The following is a 19,622-nucleotide window of genomic DNA, read 5'->3' as shown; positions in this document are numbered from 1 at the left end:
TATAGTGAAGAGAAGCACGAGCAAGTCTTTTTCAATTATTTTCTGCTCTTTACTGGCCTAACAGGTTCTATTTTCTCCCATTGCATTTCAGCAATGTACAGGCATGGCTGAGGTGTCTCACAAAAGCAGTCAGCACAGTTCTTCCTGGGCTGTATATTTCAACATAAGACATGTGAGGATGATAAAAAAAACACAAAAGGTGAGCAGGAATATGCTAAAAGAGCACTGCAGGGTGCTGCTTCCCGGACAAGCTCCTTTCCACTGAGATCAGTAATAAAACTCCTAGAACCAGATTTGGAAAGCCCTTATTTTCCAAGGGAGAAGAGTTGCCTGCACACTTTATTCAGACCTCACAGAAAGACCCATGAAGGAAACAGCTCTCTGATGGAAGTGAAGCCAGTGACTTCCAATGAGGAGACAGCACTGGACTCCAGCAAAGTACATCCCAACTGTAGTCCTGGCTTGCTCTTTTGCTGTTCATATAACAAACACACTCACATGCCGGCTGCTGAAGTGAGGTGCACGCAGAGATGAATCTCCTTTCACTTAACATTGACTTGGATCAGGAGCAAATCAGCTCATCAGTTGAACTTTACTACCTATAAATGTCTTCAGAAGAAACAAGAAAAGGTTCTCCACTTTGCAATGATCAGCCTGTTATGTCTATGCTAAAATAGTTACTTCTTCATTGTTTCAAAAAATACGCAAATGTGAAAATATACAGATGTGACCATGAACTAGAATTGTAATTTTCTTCTTTTTTTTCACTTATGACCTACAATTTGCTAAGCTAACCAATATTACTGTGTTAATTACAGAAAAAGAGAATATGAATGAGTATCTTGTCTCCAATATATTAACAAGCTTCACCGGAGGAAGGCAATAAAACCTATTGCATATCGGACTGTGTTGCTCTTTACTGTTTCTTGTTATTGACACTCAGAAGTTGATTATTTATGGCCTGAAAAATGAAAGTAGAAAGCCTCAAATTTGTCTCTTATTGGCTATAACCACAGATGCTACTAGTATTTATATAAATGGCTTGAAGTTTCATAAGCTGTATTCATTAATATCTCACAGAAGAAAGTTCTACAAGTTAATGACACATGTAAAATAGTATATTTAAATCCATTAGAAATGCATTTGTGCTGAAATCTATGCTTTAACACTACAAGCAGGATTAATAAAATTAAATGCCTTTACCAGCCTGCCATGGATGTTTCAGAATGTTATATGCCATACTACGTCTCTCATTTTCCATAGAGAAAAGCCCTTATATTTCCCATATCTCCTTAAACTGAATCTCTCATAGGCACTCTTGCTCACATGCACAAAAGAGGCCCAATACTTAACCGCAGCCAAAATGCTAATTACAAGTTAAAATCTTGGATGCCTAGGCTATAGCAAACTATCCCGGCACCCTAAAAATCATATTTTGGGCACCATGGAGAACTCTCAGTCCCTTTTCCGAATCCCAGAATCACCATCTCTCACTTATTTGTTCACATATTTATTTTCAATTGACATCTGAAAGCAGTATCTGATACAAGTAAAATTTTTATCCCATCTTGGCAAAAGTCCTTCATGTGCTTACTAAGTTGCCTCTGCACAACCTTAATTTTAATGCTGCTGCATTTGTAATTATCAATTATTTTTTTCCTAAGGGATGCTGATCTACAAGTTCAAAGCACTGTGGATCACATTGGCATAAGCCCATTCCAGTCTCTCGCTCTGGTCCAGTGCCACATCTCACCTGCATACGCACCTGTCTGTGGCAGGGAAAAAGCCCCCCATGACATGTGCACTCTTTGTCACTGCAATGCTTTCACTGGATTTGGTTTATAACAATTTAAGGCAGTAAAACACAAAACAGCTACCCCTCACTTAAAGAACTCCATGGTTATGAGTCAAAATCTTTTCCCCAGGCATAATATTATCTTCTGGAGACTCAGCCCCTTCACACTATGCTCCAACACCTTGTTTCCTTGTGGTAAATGAGTACACAATAATGTTAACTAAACTCACATTTCTCTGCTTAATTGCTCTTTTATTCACCCTCTCACCATAGAATCACAGAATCATAGAATCATAGAATGGTTTGGTTTGGAAAGTACCTTAAGACCATCTAGTTCCAACCCCCCTGCCATGGGCAGGAACACCTCACCCTACACCATGTCGCCCAAGGCTCTGTTCAACCTGGCCTTCCATCTCCCACCATATGTGGATGGCTTGAATTGTGCCCTCTGTGCATCGACTGGATTAAAAGGGAATAGAGACTACAAAATCTGCAAGTAGCATGAAATCAAATATCATATAATGTCTCAGTGTCATAGCTATGGTCTTTATAATTCTGATTAAATACTCTTAGCTATCCATATAATACCTGGACAATTAGCTGCCAAGTTACAAAATGCAGGGTCTAATTTTAAAGTTATTCTGAATCTAATAATGCCAACAGAGTTCTGTTTCCTCTTTACTCAGTAGTAACCAGCCATAAGACTTTCCCTTTCACAAGCAAATAAATACCAGGTTCATGATGGGATACATTTAAGTTGCAGCTACCATGCAAATAAGCTTACTGGGAGCTATTGCTTTTATCATATGATTAGAACTAGGATTCAGTTTTCATTGAAAAGAAACACTGCCAAATTGTGAAAATATTGTGCTGGGATTACTAGAAAAAAATTAGAGTATTAAAGATGAAATAATGTAAATCTGAATTTATCACCTTTAATACTTTTTTCCCTTCTGTTTGCACATGCTTCGGAGCAGGCAATGAAGATTAAGACATTCACCTTCAGGGATTCTCAACAGTTTCACTTAAATTAAACCCACATTTCTCCAACGAGGATTCACAGAATGTGGGAGAATCATGAATTTTCATTGTTTTTACCAGGATTATTTACAGACAGCTTTGAAATGTTTTCTACAGAAAGCCTTACATGACTGCTAGATAAAATTTATTAAAAAAATCCAACTTTAACATACATACATGTAAAATCAAACCTAAATAAGCAGTTTCCATTTGACATACATTACAAAACAGAATTGGAAAAGCAAGACAAGTTAAATATAGTTCAGTGCAATACAGCTAGCCTGTACTACGTTAACATTTTTCATTCTCCAGGACATAGTGTCTCCCTGTGACTTTTTGTTCTTCTAACATCAAAAAGCAGTGATATTTGAAAGCTTACAATTACAAAGAATTGAATTTCTCTTGCCCATTGACTTTTTTCTTTTTCTTTCACTTAAATAAAGAATTATTTTAAATGCAGATGATAAATGATAAGGTTTTTCATCTCTGACCTTTGCATTGCTTTCAGTGACTCAAAAGGCTTAACCTTTATTTGAAAAGCCATGTACTGATCTAATAGGATCTTCAAGGAGAACAGATATAATGTCCTGATATATATATTTGCACGCTATAACCTTTAGCTCATAACCATATTCCAAGGTCACTTTAAGCACAGCTGTTACCTGCACTTGGGACACAGTCAAAGGATAGCGGAATAATATCCAGGTGACACCTTCACTGCAGGGTGGAATGGTTAGGGAGCCCTCATACACCCAGTAGTCACGCAGAAGAGGATCTGAAATTGAAAGAAATGTGGAATTTTAACAACATTAAGAAACATCACTCTGTTTTTCAATTATGACACCTTATGACAGCCACGAGCTTGCTCATATGATGAAGTTAGTACATAGTAAGCTACAGTGTGAATTTATAACCTGCCAAGCACTGTCCACCACTTAGCTCATGTCTTCTGGTCATTATATTGCAGTAACTTCTCCCTGCAGATGACCATTTTAAAGATGAAAATGCCACTTCATAGATGTGAAAAATAATGTGCATGATTCATTAAACTAACACAGCAAATAAATAATGTGGTGATAAAGAACTCCTCTTAGTGACAAAGCTACAAGACACATCTTATTTTGAAGGCAGAGGGTCTGTGGTGATCAAATTTTCACTGACTTCCACATTTAGGACATGTCTCAAGGATGAGTTTATTTCGTTTTTTATAAAAAGTCAGTGAAAACAGCTCAAGCCAAACTTTTCAGTTCACAATTTTGGTGACATTTTTCGATTTGCACTGGAGCCTCCTAGCTTTGGAAAGTGAGTTGAATTTCATAGGGGAAAAAAATCAAGGTTTCTTTAAGAATAAATTTATTTTAATAAGTTTATAAGCTTATTAATAGGTTTATAAAGAACTGTTGTCTCTCAAGAAAATGTGCAATGGTTTGTCCAAGCAGAGTTTTAACTCTAAAGACAACACAACATACAACAGTTCGATGTTAATTATTTTAACCTCAATTCTTCAAAGATTTGAGTCACACTGCACTTTGCAAGACTACACAGTGCTTTCCTTTGCTGCTGTAGGCCATACTCACAAATCACTCTCTGACAGAGCTTAAGATGTATGGAGAGGAAACTGCCTGACTGTAAAAGAAGGGACAAGAAACGAACCTAGAGAGGAACTGGAAACAAAGGGTGGTTAATCATGCCATGGAGAGCTAGGGGGAAGATTGTCACTGGCTTGACAAGTACAGAATGTGAGACAAAGAAACTTGCTTGGATGACCTAACCTGTTACTGCCATTTCACTACTAGCTTAGAGGAGTACCAGTAGAACTAAATCTTGCTATTGAAGCCTGCGATTGTCAGTGAATGGATTTTGGTTTGTTGGAGTAATTTTCTTTCTCAGTTAGGGAATTATATGGCAAATCCATTGAAAGCAAGTTGCATTATCAATCAGTCAGGAGTTAAGAACTGCAAGAATTAATCCAGCCCATCCTGTGCATGCTCTGTGACACCATCTTGTTACATGATCGTATGTCTTTTCAAGAGAACCTTTCATCATTTACTTGAAAAGATGGATTATTTTGTTTTGAAAACCTTCTAATAACATTTTGATTTCTCAGCACAATATGCGGTCTTAGTCTTCTTTTTTCCATGCTAGTCGAACCCTGCTTGTTACAAGGATCACATTTTGTCATTTTTCGTATTTCTAATGCACTCATTTCTTCAGTGTCTGAGTGCTTCCCAAACGTGACTTCATTTATCCTTCCAACACCCCATGGTGTGAGGAAAGACAATTACCGCCACATTTTAAAGATGGGGAACTGAGTACAGAGAAGTTAATGTCAAATGCATCTATTCACTTGAGGTGTTCAGTATGAGATGCTTAGAACCTGATTTCTCAAGAGTAATTAACTTTCTATAGCACTTAATACAGTCAGAGCACTGCTCCCATTGACTTCAGTTGGAGGCGTAAGCACTCAGCACTTCTGCAAATCAGACCCCATGATCTCAAGTCGGGCACCTAGAAAATGAGGAACACATAGTTAGAGATGACATATGAAAATTTTGGTTTATGTGACTCAATCAGCATCAAACAGGAACTGTGAGGCAGGGGTCCTGTAAAAAATAATTTATGGTCATGCAATTAAAAGATGTCTTCTAACATATATGCACAAAGGGGCACAGGCAGCCTAAATTCCTGCAATTCCTAATTGCTGAGCACTTGACTTTGCAACCTAAATAGCATTCTTTTGATATATATAATTGATACAGTTTCAGGTAGACCCGGAGTACTTTGAAAATTTAAGATCCTGCTACTACAGTGCAGAATTTAGCTCACAAAGATTCCTTGCAGAAACATTTATCTTGTAGAAATGTGGGGTTTTTTTTAAAGTCATGTTCTTTTTAAGACAAGGTAGTGTAGTAGTAGTAGACAAGTAGTAAAGGTAGTCGTTGTTTCTCACTATTACTCTTTCAGCCATATGAATTTGAATTTGCTTTCCATTGTCACTACTCCTTGTATACTACAGAACTGTCACTGCATTATCCACTGCCTTTTGATGCTGCCAAAAGGCTACCTTGGTAAGTGGGTAACCTTAGCTTCCTATTCTGTGCCAAACTAGAGAAAGCAATACACACAGCTCCCCCTTTAGATGGGATGAGAAATCATCAAGAAAATTAGCAGCAGTATTGCCAGCAGTGCACGGACTACAGTATCACATCCCACTCACAGGTGCAGTTGTATCATAAATTCCAAAGGGAATTCATCCCTATTCCTGTTAGCAGCACTAGGTGCAAAATGTATTACCACCTTATGGGACATACTCCCAGGCTTGCAGTTAGACTGTGCTTTAGCTCAAGATTGTCTCAGCCTCTGCAACTAGGTACTAATCCACATACACAAAAATAAGCAAAGACACCTACCTGGCAATAAAGAGTTGGGATTAAAACAGGGTATTGTTTTGGACTTTCCCTGAAAAAGTGAATACAAATAAATCTCATATCTAGTTTCTATTAAAATGATGATGAATGGAGAGGTAAAACACGCTGTGTGCTCTTATAACATTAAGACTTGAATTTCTGTGCAAAGTAACCTCATTACTAGCCCCCATTTAATCATCATCGCATTTGTCCTTGCAGCTACGCAAACACATTTTTTATTGTATTTTATTTTTTATTTCTAAGGTTATCCCAACAATTTGCTAACTTTCTGCCTTTAGTACCTGAGCTCCTTCCAGGTCCCAGCCTTGAAATTCTCTACATGAAACTCAGGGTTTCTGAGTTTAAAATCCAAGGGCCAAAGTGAGCTTTGCTTTGAACAATGTGGATGACACTTAATAAGATAAAGCTGGTTTCACATATTTAATGCAAGAAAATTTTTTGTATGCCAAAAGTACATTTGATGCTGATCCTCTGAAAATTGTTATTATAACACACTCACAATGACAAGTCCTTTCATGACCTTCCTCTACTTGGCTGGCATTTCAGTAATGAAATATGGAGTTCTAAACACTAACTATTTTCCCTGACACCTTCATAAACAATGAGTTTGTAATCTTAAGCATCATGACTAAAGTTTACCATATATTATTTGACTGACATATTTTCAATTCCATTCTAATAACAGCTTCTAATTTTTCTACACTTCAGCATCCACTGAGGTGAATGGCTAATGTCTCCAGACCAATACAGAACATCTCATTAATACATCTCAAAGTCCTTTAAAATCAAAGGTAAGAATGATTATTTCTATGTCACAGACAGAGACATGAAGCAGAGAGATGGAAGTAACTTGCCCAAGGTCATTTAAGATAGCATTAATGTTCTGGAAAGCACTCATATCTCCTCAGTCCTGCTAGGTTTATTATCTGTCCTTCAGGAGCCCCACACATACTCCACCTGACAAGATGGCATTGTGTTCACTGATTTCCCACTGCAAGTTAATATGGGTGCTCAGTTCATCTATTCTTTTCCTCTACAAATGAAAACCAGATAGTTTGGAGATAGTGCTGCTGGTGTTCGCTAAGCATGGTGCAGTGTTTACATTCACACTGACTCCATGAAAATCACTGAAAAGGGACTATTTGCAATCAGTTACTGGTATAGGAGATCAAATTTTCTGGCCACCAGAAAAGGAAGCAACTACAAAGACTGCATATTATCTGAATACTGTAAAACGCTGAGGTTCTGATGCAGGCCACCAAATTACATTTTTCACACATGGCTTTACCCCAAAAACATTTGAAACCCATCTCTTAGCTTCACACACGCTTACTTTCTCTCTACCTGGTCAATGAAGGAAGCATTTCTTCATACAATGCCTTACCTTGTACTGGATGTCCTGGAGAATTTCAGTCACAGCCTTTAGGCCTGCATGCTCTTTTCCTATCTGAAATGCAGCAAGCAGAGATGAGTTGCAGTATTTTGCTGTTTCAGAAACTCTAAGGCAAGACTGAGGTCAGCCAGAACAGTAAGTTCTGTAGTTTGTTTCAGTCAAACTACACAGCATTGTGTTAACCAAACACACTGATACACGGCACCTCCAAACAATTAAACCACTGTAAAGCCACCAGTTAGAAGGAAATGAGGTAAATAACTTTAAAGCAGAAAGAGAAACTCACAGAACAAGAGACAGAGTCACAGTTAAGACTGGCAAGTTTTGACTAACCCTGTTTTGCAGCATATACTGCATGTGGAGTCAAAATCATGCAGCATTATGGCATATAAATGCCAAGGATACAGTTTGTCCTTACCAGTTTTTGTCAGAGAAGTACACAGAAAGGAACAGAGTGAACATGACAGCCACTTTTCAAATTTGTCCCCACAGTGTTGCAAATCTGGCCCAAGGTGAAGCTTGGGGGAGTTTTTTCCTGCCTGCAGAGTGCAGAATGGCAGATCATCTCCCTCATGGCATCTCTGGGTTCCTGCCAGTGACCCCGGCAGCCTACAGCACTGCCTTTACTAAATGCACAGAAGATGGGGCTTTCAAAAGAAACCCATTGTCAAAATAAAAGATTCTCATTTTCCACGTATGCTGCTCACTCTGCACAGCGATTTCAGATGCTTCTAAATTGCCCATTCTAGGATCCTGGCTTTTACATTCAGAACAACATTTCGGAAATAGGAAGACAGAGAACAGCCTTCCACTTGATTTCTTTGCCAACACATACACATTTGAGGTGAGGAATAAAGCAGGCAAGAGTGAGAGTAGGAAAGCTAGACCCTGAAAATTTTGTTTGTTTTTTGTTTCTTTTGGAATAGAACAGCACAGTAGTCACTGGAGGGAAACAACTGAATGTCAAACAAAATGTACTTTGTTATTTCTTGGAATTTAAGAAGATTTTCTTTTGTTTCAGAATGGAATTTCAATTTTAAACCTTCAACATGCATAAAAGATACAGAAATCACTTCAAAGACACTGTTTTAAGAATCACCAAGGGTTACACTTAAATGACACTTAAATCAGTGAAAATATTTTCATTGAACTTAAAATGATGTCTTTGAGAACTGTGATGCAAAACTACAACATTTCCATGCCTCTGAAACAGAAGAAATGTTCACCAAATTTCCTCTCCTACTTCTTTAATAAACAGCATAAATGCTGTTATTTCTTGGTCAGTTGTAATTATATGATGCCTTTCTTGGCTAATGAAAAAGCCCTTTAGAATACTTACAAACTCTGATGAAGGTGAGAGACCAGAAATGGAAAATGTATCATTGACGTTTCAGATTTATTTAAGAACTTATACATAACTTTCTAACTAATTCAAAGGTTACTTCTGCTGGAATTAGAAAGTGACTTACATAAGCAATTATTACACAGCCCTCCAGATACAAAACTGAAGACTAACTTCCATTTTTAGCAGTTCTGAGTGTTGGAGCTGTAACCAACATACCTTTAAATTCAAACAGAAGTAAAGCTCAAAGGCACTCATAAACTCGCTATGAAATACAACAAATTAATAATATGACTGTGAAAGAAAATCCATTTGATCTAAGCATGAACTCTAAACCTCTTCCTCCAAACCCATTTAAATAAAAGTTTGCCATTTCTCATGAGGAGGATGGTGTCTGAGACTAACACTGAAAATCTTCTTTATAGTGTACATCCCTTGAAGCACCTTCAATAGCAAATAGACAATGGGGCTAACTTCCCAGCTGGCATTACACCTTCTCCCCAGGAAGCTCTAAGCCTCCTTTGTCACAGGCTTTTTCTTGGGGTCTGTGGCAAGTCTTGCTACACTATCAGCCTGGCATCTCTGAAGAAGTGATGTCATCCCACCTCACATGCACTCTGTGTGAAGAAACACACTTGTCCCTGTGTTCAGAAAAGCACAAGCCTACTATTGGTTTTCAGCTGTGCCAATGGGTTAGGCTTTTTCTTCCCCTTTCCTCACCTCCTCTGTATAGCTCCTCAATCCCCAAACAGCAGGCCTGGCCAGGAATGGAGAACAACACATCACGGATATAGTGAAGCATTTGTGCCTCTTGACAACCTCATTCTGTCCTCAGAAGAATGGAGAGTGGATATCTGCTTATAGCCAGAGTCACAGAGAGATGGCCAATTATGTATCATCCCTTCTTTAACTAACATACTCCCAACATCCCATTTAAACAAAGATTACTTGTTTAATTCACAATGGAATTTCAATACACACACCCAGAAAACATGACTGAGAAGTATATTTCAAATAGAATACCAGCAGTCATACATTGTTTTATGAAATCATTAAAAATGAAAGAAAATGGAAAGGAACTCATTCTCTTCAGACAAATGATAGTGCAACACAGGAAACTTACCTGCACAAACAAAGCAATAATAGCTATGCCATGCTTCTTCCCTACTGCCTCATCAATGCTGCTGTACAGTGTGGAGTTCCAGTGCATTAGGTGAAGCTAAAACAAAGCAGTGAAAACAGATTGATAGAGAAATATGTTTTGTAATAAAAAACCACCAGCAGTTAACAACAATTAACAAAGACTCGGCATGTGTGTGCATGCTAGAGTATACATACGTGTATGCCTATGGCTGTGCACGTATATATAAGTGGATTCCTATTATAAACATAAGTAATCCCAAGGAAAAAAAAGCGTCAGCTGCAGAAAAAGTGATGTTACCAAATGTCTACCAACAAAAGTGTAACTATGCTAATGAAGTTAATGGCGATTTACCAAGTTCCTCACTTTGAGTACTGAAATAATGTCGCTGATAAAACCCACCAATTTTACCTCTCAGCCATCCAGCACTCTTCCACGGCAGGAGTACGATTATGGACATAGGCTGTCCAAACACACATTTGACTGTGTACTATTTTAATGTCACTTGTCTCACATTATCAACTCCCAAGATGAGTCACCCAAATGTCAGTAGTAAGAGTAGGAGAAGTGATTTCAGGAAAGGTTAAACATACAGAAAGTCAAGCAGAGAAAAATGGCTGGAGGACCACCTTAGGGACAGCAGTGAAAGGGATGCCAAAGAGTAAAATATGAGCCCTCAACCGCCTTCTCCTACATGGTAGCAGGGCCTGTAGGAGGTAATGCATGAATGCAAGTCAGGCAACAGACACAGGATAGTAAACACAAAGTCTCTTCTGGTGAGATGTCACAGCATGATTTGGGAAGTGGTGTTTGAAAATAGTTCTGGAAGACAGAACAATTGGAAAGAGACATTGAAAAGAAGAAGAGAGGCAGAAACGAAGGCGGGGGGGGCAGAAGAAAGGGAGGGAAGGAGGGAGGGAAGGAGGGAGAAAGGGAGAGAAGGAGAGGGAGGGAGGGAGGGCAGTATCTACTGTACTGAGAGGTAATATGCATTTCAAATATGAGTTTTTCCAGCACTAATGCTAAAATGCAATCTCTGTGGCTGGGTCTGATAACATTGCAAAGCTTCAACATCCTGAGCACAGCTGCTTTGAAGTTTATCTGCCAACAACTTTTCCACATTTCAGATAGATAGAACAGCTAAAAAATACAAACTCTTAGATTTAATTCCTGTTGTAAAATCGTGATCAACGCTTTGCTCAGTCATGTGTCTAAGAAGTTAAAATGTCACGCTGTTATCTAACATTTTTTCCACCTTCAGCAAAATTAGTTTTTAAAACAGATAAGTGTGCCTTCCTAGTTTGTGTTTCATTTCTGCACAGTTACAGCCTCTCTGAAATGCTTATTGACCCTCAGACAACAGGAGTTTAGTCAGGCATCTCAGCATTTCAGAAGACCAGTTCCTCAAGCAATCACTCTCCCTTTATTTAATCTCTGATGAGAATTTTGGGCACTCCTCTTGATGACTGTCATTTCAAAAGTCAATACAAAATTTTAAATTAACATACTGTAAATCAAATTTAATTCCAAATTATCACACAAATAATTCCATTCCTGCTGATCAAAGGTGCCTGCTGTGCTAAAAATATGAAACATTTTTCTTTAAAAATACCATAATCCCTTTGTACATGAGAACACTAATACAAATGTACTTGCCCACAGCTATAAAACTTCTAGACATACAAATGCTCTGTTAGAACTAAGTTATCTATTGCCCATGGATTTACTTGGCGCCGTGTACTTTATCAGCTATAAAGAGCTTTGCTACACATTTGATTTTCCTTTGGCTTTTAAAGGAACAAAACCGCAGGATCAAATAATGAGGCTTTAGTCTCCCAGGCTCACGTTAGCAGACACAGAACTACCACCACCCGAGGAGACAGAGCCGGAGCATTGCCTTTTCGCAAAGACTAGCCTGGCGTTTCCATGAGCTATCCACTAGAGGGGGCTCAGAGAGCCCCACAGTTCTCACCTAAACCTTGCCGTTAAGAAGCAAACACGAAAGACGAGGACGACTCGCAGTCGGGATGGCAATGCCCTTGGTGCAGCGAGAACAGCGCAGCATGGCACCGGGACGCGGTTGGCTGGACATGTCAAAGCAAGCTTGTCCTTTGGTAGCTGGAACAATAGCACTGAGGGCTATCGCCAAATATAATGAGACCATGACTTTGACTGTGTCAACAGGCGGGTCTCGGCTAAAGCAGCCGTGGCTTTCAGCATGTTACACTCCTTTGCAGGTGAAGTCTAATCTGACGTTTGTCAGCATTCTGACAACACTGGGGTGGGTTTTTTTTGAAGCTTTTAAGCAAAATGCTGAGCCCCAGCAAAGAGGAAAATGAGCAAGAGCTTCTGACCATACCAGCAATGACTACAGTTCATCCAGGAACAGATTCCTGTTCTGTCCTAGGCAGCAGGCTCATGAGGACACACTTTCCTATGACAAGGCCATACAGCAGTTAGAAAAATGATGCCAAAACTTCTTTGTAATACTATAAAACATGAATAGGTCTAGAATTAGTCTGTGCAGCAGCGTAAGTAGCCTAACAGGAAGACATGCTGCAAAATATACTGAGCTGCTGCTTAAAGGGGGGGGTGGGGGCACAGTGCAAAAAGCCCTGTGGCTGAAACTGCTTTCCAAGGAACATACCTACTGGCCGGCACCTCCTCCCACATCTCCAGCAGATATGGGGAGAGTAACTTAAGTATTAGCTATGCATTTTAAGAGTATATTTAGGGCTCTGAATCCCCTCCAGGCCTCCTTTCCTTCTACCAGCTCAATAGAGGTCAGGATGGTCTACTAAAAAAACCCCAGCATCACACAAAGACAGAAAAGGGATGTACTTAAGGCTTCTGTAGACACCCCTAAATTAATTTCAGGTTTAGTAACCAATATTACTAAATGTATCAACATGAAAAAATGGCCTGCTGACCTGATCCAGCAGCAAATTTATTACATTCCCATGTTCTGCAGCAAGGTGATATTTGGAATAGCTATTCAAAGAAAAGGTTCTGTCATTAGGGATTTACAAACTGAAATCAGACAGGCAACCTAATGGAAAATAATAATTAATACCATAATATTTCCTAACAACATACCAACAGGCTCCACATCTTTTGCTCTCTGATAAGACCATGCATGCACACCGAAATAAATAAATGGTTTTCAACATGCACTTAAATAAATGGAAGTCAAATCAAATTAATTCTTCTACAGAGCAGGAAAAATATAGCTCAGATGGGGGCTGGGTAAGTACAAAAAAAATGATTCAGAAAGGGAAATATTAGCAAGGAAGTGGTAAGGCCTGAGTGGAGCAAAGTACTGCTTTCAAGTTGTGGTTTATCCTGTGTATTTGTGTGGTTCTCTGGAGCTGTTCTGCCTTTTGTTGGCTCTGGTTTTGTTTGTAACATGACATCAGATGAAAACATCAGATAACAGTTTAAAAAAAAGATAGCAAAAAGTCCACAAACATTACAAAATTTGAACTCTAGAGAGTACAGTCCACAAACAACATGGCCTGTAACTCTTGTTAATATTTTATGGGACTCAGATGTGCAGAGAGGAAAGACTCAAGTGCTTTTACAAATCTTGAAACTGTCAGTGTAATATAATGGCCATGCACATTGACAGCTTCATACCCATACATCTATATCTTACAAGTAGGAATAGCAAGAGAGGCTTATTAGATTAGTGCTCCGTATTTCTGGTAACCTTCAGTTTCACGTTGATTTGAGACAGCTACGTAAAAAGTGCATACTCACAAGGGGTGCCAGTCTCTGATATGAACATAAGCATGTGGGGTTTTTTAAATAATCAGCTGCAGTGTGTTGGCAGCTTACCATTGTGTGGTTTTCATTCAGAGCACAAACAAGCTGCACATGCCAGTAGAGCAGGAGAGGCTCTGCTCAACTTGCTAGCTAATGTTTTGATACTCAGTAGATAGGATGGTTCTATACAACCAAAATGAGTCATCCATGCTGTCACTGATTATTGGTATCTGGCTCAGCATGCCAGGCAGTATATTTTTACAATAAATAATCAGAAAACTGTGAGAAATGCCTTTGAGCATTCAAAAAAGGCATTTTTCTCTCAGGCAAATTAATAATTTGGAGCCTTTTAATATTCCAGCTGTAAATCAAAGAATTGTAGCAGTGACTTCCTTTAAATCAGGTAAGCTGTAAACTCATGAAGACAAATAATAATAAAGTGCTGATAAAGTATATTTGTTCTGTGAAGGGACTGGAGGGACTCTCCTTCACAGGAAAGATTAAGAAATTATTCCAGGTAGCAGATGAAACCCCACAGAAGAATTATTCTGCATTGGACATATTCTGAGAATCTTCCCAATTTTCATCTAGTCCCCACTCAACCAAAAGACTACTGATCCCAGTCCTAATGTCCTTGCTTAGGAAAAGCTGACACTGACATGAACAAGGGGCCCATCTCAACGCAACATTCTCAAAACTAAGGAAGGACTTAAAAATTCTGGCTTTAAAATCAACAAATGAAAACTCTGCACTTGAATCCATTCCTTTCTCTACTACACATATCTCTTTTATGTCAATATGAAAAAGGAAAGGACTGGGATGGTAAATTTTTACACGGAATCAGTCCCTGGAATGACAGATTCTGGCAGGAATCAGAGTTACTGTATATGACCTAGCACATTTAGCTGTTCTGAAAGCCAGTTTCTCTCTAATAAAAAAAAAAGTTGCAAAAAACATGTACATTTTTCAGGTCCGGGGCACTGCCTACTCTGAGGAAATCTGCAGGGTCCTAAGCTCACTAAGAGCAAAAAAAATGATCCTTTAAGCTCTATTGCTGATCTTACTTTATTCCCAGCTCACACATAAAAACATACAATGACAGGATAATTTATTTGGAAGTGGCCTCTGAAGTTCAACTGCCTCCTTCCCCCATTCACAGCAGCACCAGCTTCAAAGTTAGCTGCTAATTCAAAGTCATCATGAGATCATGCTTTGATCAAAGCAACATGAGATCAGGCTGCTCAGGGCCTTGTCTAAGTTTGCTTATCTCCAGCAATGGAGATTCTACAACTTTTCTGGGTAACCTGTTCTATGTCTAACCTCCCCCATCATAAAGGGCTTTTCCCTCCTTGTACCTAATCGGAATCTCTCTTGTTGCAACCTATGTCCCTCACCTTTTGCCCTTTCACACTCCCAGGAGTCTCTGTTCAGGAGCCCAGGCATGAATTGCCCATGACTACCAAAGTGATGCTTCTTGATTGACTGCTGAATGACCCCTCTTTCTCAGACCCTCTCAGTCATCCACCTATGTGAATGGCCATGTTTCACCTCTAAGCTTACTTTAACCTAAGTTTACCCGATTCTTGCAATGTCAGGACAGTTGCTGCTAGCTCTGTTCCTTACCACAACATGCTAGTGTGCACCTGTCACGCAAGTGCCAGAGCAAACATGAGACAGGCTCATCCCATATAGGAAAATACACTCTGAAATACATCACAGCTCCTCTTTTGTTATGACATATCTGATTAATGGTAAGAGGAGAAGAAGGACTGTAGTCCAACGTTTCTGCACTCTTATATAATCTTAATGTTACAAATCTACCATAAATCTGCACAATTTGGAATGACTTAGTACCATAAAAAGGAGCCCACATAGAATTATTGCTTTCTTTATGAATGTTTGCTGCTAAACTACTGAAACCCTAATTTGTTACTGGGATCCCTACAAAACACTGTTCAATGTATAGTGTTTCCACTGGCTATGCCAGGCAGTTGGGAAGAAAGTTGGGAGTCAAGAGGAAATGTGCCAACAAAACCTCTCCTGACCTTCCTGGCACCAGACACAGGCCCTACAGGGGACTCATGTGGGATAAAACCACCCACAGCTGTGGCAGCAGGAGGCTACATGGAACACCTGCCCAGCCCGGGTGTAGGTCCTGGTCCTGCCTCAACCTCATTTGTAATTATAGCCCATATTGCAAGAGGTTGTGACACAGGGGATCCTTTTGTTCAGTTGGCTCCTGTTTATGCTCTATACACAATAGAAGATGGTAATTTTTAAATAATTCCTCGTCAGACCTGCACATTAACCTATTATACATCAGATTGTGATACTATCATCACCAGGCTTGCTTGACGCTATGCTGCTGTCGCAATCACCCATTGTACTTTTTCCACTGTCTATATTCTTAGTCTTTATTAAGGAGCTAATTACTACAAAAGCTTCTTTCTTCAATGCATTCTGCATCATATGTAAAATAATCTTCGGGAAAGCTTTGTTCCTTGGTCAGGACTAGGTTATGCAGCTATTTCTTGTTAGCTGTGCAACTAGCAATTACAAGCTCCAGAAAAGTCTGCCTAGTCTAGTAATATTACAGGATGAGATCTGAGACGTGTCCCTGCTCTCAATTCACATAGGCTGTATTTCAGAAGACTAATAAGCCAATATTGCATTACCATATCTTAACCAGAGTTGCATCTAAAACATGTAAGTCTGGAAATTCTAAGCATTTTTTTTTTTTTGCCATATTTCTGTCACTGATGAGAAAGACAGTGGAGCTGAAATTCTGTTTTGATTCCACATAAATATCATCTCAGGGATGAATCTATATCCCTAAGGTAAATTAAAGCAGCTTTACAGCTGCTCTGCTGAAGATCGTAGATCTCAGAACTGTTGTCCTGAACTCACCCAAGTTTGTTAGAGATTAGTATATTCCAGTTTAATTCACAGTATGCCATAAAAGCTGAGGAGGGAACAGTACAAGTGGGAAACTCTGGCTACCTAACTAGGGCCAGCATAAAGTCTTTTTCTTGGGTTGAGAGGATGAAATAAAGCTGAGGTTTTCAGCTGGTAATAATGGAAGGCAACACAGCCTACTTGTACAATAACGATGTGTAATTTCAACATCAGAAATATTTCATAAAAGACATCACAGGAGGACAAAATGTGGAAAAATTGTGTCTTGCTATTATATATGCACACAAGAATTTATGACTTGATACTTGACTTGGCACTGAATTGTTTCAGGAAGCAATTGACTTAAGCTGTTGGCAGTGACCATAACGTACAGTAATTAAGTTCCAAATCCTCACAAGGGGACCAAACCACGAATATGACCAGGGCACAAAGCTTTAAGAAAAGTGATTAAGAAAGCAGAAAGTTAGTTATTAACAGCCTGAAGGACAGGTTTAGGAAATTAAAGTTAATGGAATTGATACAGAGGCTGTTTGAAAACATCTTAGGAGAAGCAGGAGTATGTGTACATACACCATGCCACAAAAAAAAACCAAACAAACAAAACCGCATAAAACCTTAACAAAGCCTTCATGGTTAAACATTACAGTTCAGTCAAGGTCAATATGCTTCCTTTGAAAATGCAAAAGCAAATAAAAGAAAGTTACTCGATCCTGAACTCTGGGCAAAATCAAGAAAAGGATGAAGAAGCAGCCAAGGGAGTTAGGCTCTTAATCAGTAGACTTGGTTTATGCCTGCAGACTTGAATTTTTCAAGGCTTCTGTTGTGAGTAGATGGCAAAATGTCACCAAATCTCAGCAGAAATTAAGCCTTCAAAATTTCATACATAGATCCTTGCCATTAAAAAAAAAAAATAAAAAAGAACTCTAAATGCAGTGCTAAATTCAGCACTGAGACAACTGAAAGCAGCACCAAGAAACACAGATGACAACACCATTAGCGTTAAGAACCTGCTTATCAATACAACATGGGAGAAGGGAAAGCCCAGCTTCTGCTGAACTTCTGCCTGTTACAGTTTACTGAAAGTGTTAAAGATATAGCAGGTCTAGTCTGTGGGTTGACCATCAGACTCTAAGTTTGTACAGAACAAGATGACATTCCCTGAACAAAGAAGTCTGTAATCTAAAATCAGAGAAATTAGGAACAAACAAATCGAGTTAGAGCAGAGTCCAAGGTATCCTGGAGACACTATTTAAACAATTTTGCGGTCACAGTGTGAAATACTATACGTCTCAGCTCAAAAACTAAATTCACACCTGCAACATGCAGAACAGATACTTGACTGGGACATCATAGTCCAGAACGCTTGTTGACTGGTGTTCTCTCCACAAGTATCTTTGAAAGAGGGCAGAACTGTAACTTGACATTAAATAAATTCTTCTAACTGGATCATAAAAGGAAGGTATACATATCTTCCAAAATCTGTTTTCTTTCCAAAAAGCCAGCCAAGCAACAGCAGAGGTAGCCGAGGCAATTGTGTGGCATACCTTCAGGTGTGCCACTGAAAAGGCAAGGAACAGTGCAACTACTGAATTATTTGCAGCACCTCAGGGAACATTCTTGCAGTTGCTGTGGCAAATTGCTTGTTCTAAAGAAGTACCTATGGTGGTAACCTATACTGAAAAAGAATAATAAAAACATTGCAACATCTAATAGTAAGCAGGAATCTGTGTTCCCTTTGAACAGTCTAATCACATGCAGTAGCCTCATTTCATATAAGACAAAGAACCACAGGCCCACTGAAAAAAATGAAAGTAACAGCAGGAAGCACTGACATATATGGAAAGACTCAGAAGGCTGCAGCTACAAATAGTAAGCTAAAAAGAAGTTATGGGAACCATAAAAAATCCACTCGAGTGGTATTCTTTCTCTTCTGGCAAAAGACGCCAAAAGGTTCTTCAGCAAAATAAAACAAAAAAATTAATTTAAACACAATTTAAAAAAGAAAAGCAGGTTAAATCCAGTGTCCCTTGTCTAACCAGAGATGGACTAACTCTTCAGGGAGAGGCTTCATTTCCAGCATATACAAGGCTAGGAAACAGGAAGGGGACACATGAAGGATGACACAAAGCTGAACACCACATCAGTTCTCAGCACTCACAGGGAGGCAAAAACTATCTTCATGGTAACACAACCATGCCAATGTCTTTACCTATCTTAAGTTTCTATGAAGGACACCAGTCTCCAGAAAGCTTTGCAAACCCCCTGTAGACCTTTTTTGTTCAGGCCTTGAATAGAAGATCAAAATATCTCCTTGATTGCCTATGAAAGCTGCTGACATGCAACATCAGCTTGCCTGTTTCTTAGGAAAACCATTGGCAATACATCGAAGGGTGTAGGGGAATCTGAGGATGCTGTAATTCATCATTTGTGTCTATTTATTTTTTCTTCCCATTTGAAAGCACAGGCACTGCTTATTTCTACTGGCAGGCACAGGAGATGAAAACAGTAATTAATCAAAAATTAACATTTTTCCAACTGTAATAAAAGTATGCAGGCTAAGAAAAGGAATGAAAAAGACAAAATACCCTTGTTTCCATCTCTTTTGATGATAACCTAATCTATAAGAAAACAAAAGCTACACAGTTGTTACTGTCAAATTCATAGGTCAGACTCTTCACTGTGCCAACTTTCTGCTCAGTGCATGAAGCAAGGAGCACACAGAGCAGGTTATTGTTCCCTGATACTACATCTGGCCCCAGCAAACATGTAGGCTGAGGTGCCCTGGGGTTGCCCTTACCTGTGCTGACAGGAACAAATACACA

General features: G+C 39.1%; 1 protein-coding gene across 5 annotated transcripts in view; it reads right to left on the bottom strand.

Moving 5' to 3' along the window:
• Positions 1-19,622, bottom strand: part of CA8 (carbonic anhydrase 8) — a 49,580-nt gene that overhangs the window by 14,674 nt on the left and 15,284 nt on the right. For 3 of the 5 annotated variants that reach the window (XM_061448418.1, XM_061448417.1, XM_061448419.1), the window contains exons 4-7: positions 10,102-10,197; positions 7,628-7,690; positions 6,226-6,274; positions 3,478-3,590 (exon numbers count right to left, since the gene is read on the bottom strand). In XM_061448418.1, the coding sequence (XP_061304402.1) occupies positions 3,478-3,590; positions 6,226-6,274; positions 7,628-7,690; positions 10,102-10,197 (321 nt within the window). Of the gene's footprint in view, positions 1-3,477; positions 3,591-5,162; positions 5,324-6,225; positions 6,275-7,627; positions 7,691-10,101; positions 10,198-19,622 lie in introns of those variants that run through there. The other 2 variants (XR_009742525.1, XR_009742526.1) reach the window with 2 other exon arrangements.

This window comes from Pezoporus flaviventris, unplaced genomic scaffold (assembly GCF_033815535.1).
Source record: "Pezoporus flaviventris isolate CSIRO_AGI_PZ_B2104156 unplaced genomic scaffold, CSIRO_AGI_Pfla_v1 ptg000007l, whole genome shotgun sequence".
NCBI classification, from domain to species: Eukaryota; Metazoa; Chordata; class Aves; order Psittaciformes; family Psittacidae; genus Pezoporus; species Pezoporus flaviventris.
The sequence above is the reverse complement of the archived record's forward strand: the minus strand, read 5'-3'. Positions and strand labels throughout refer to the sequence as shown.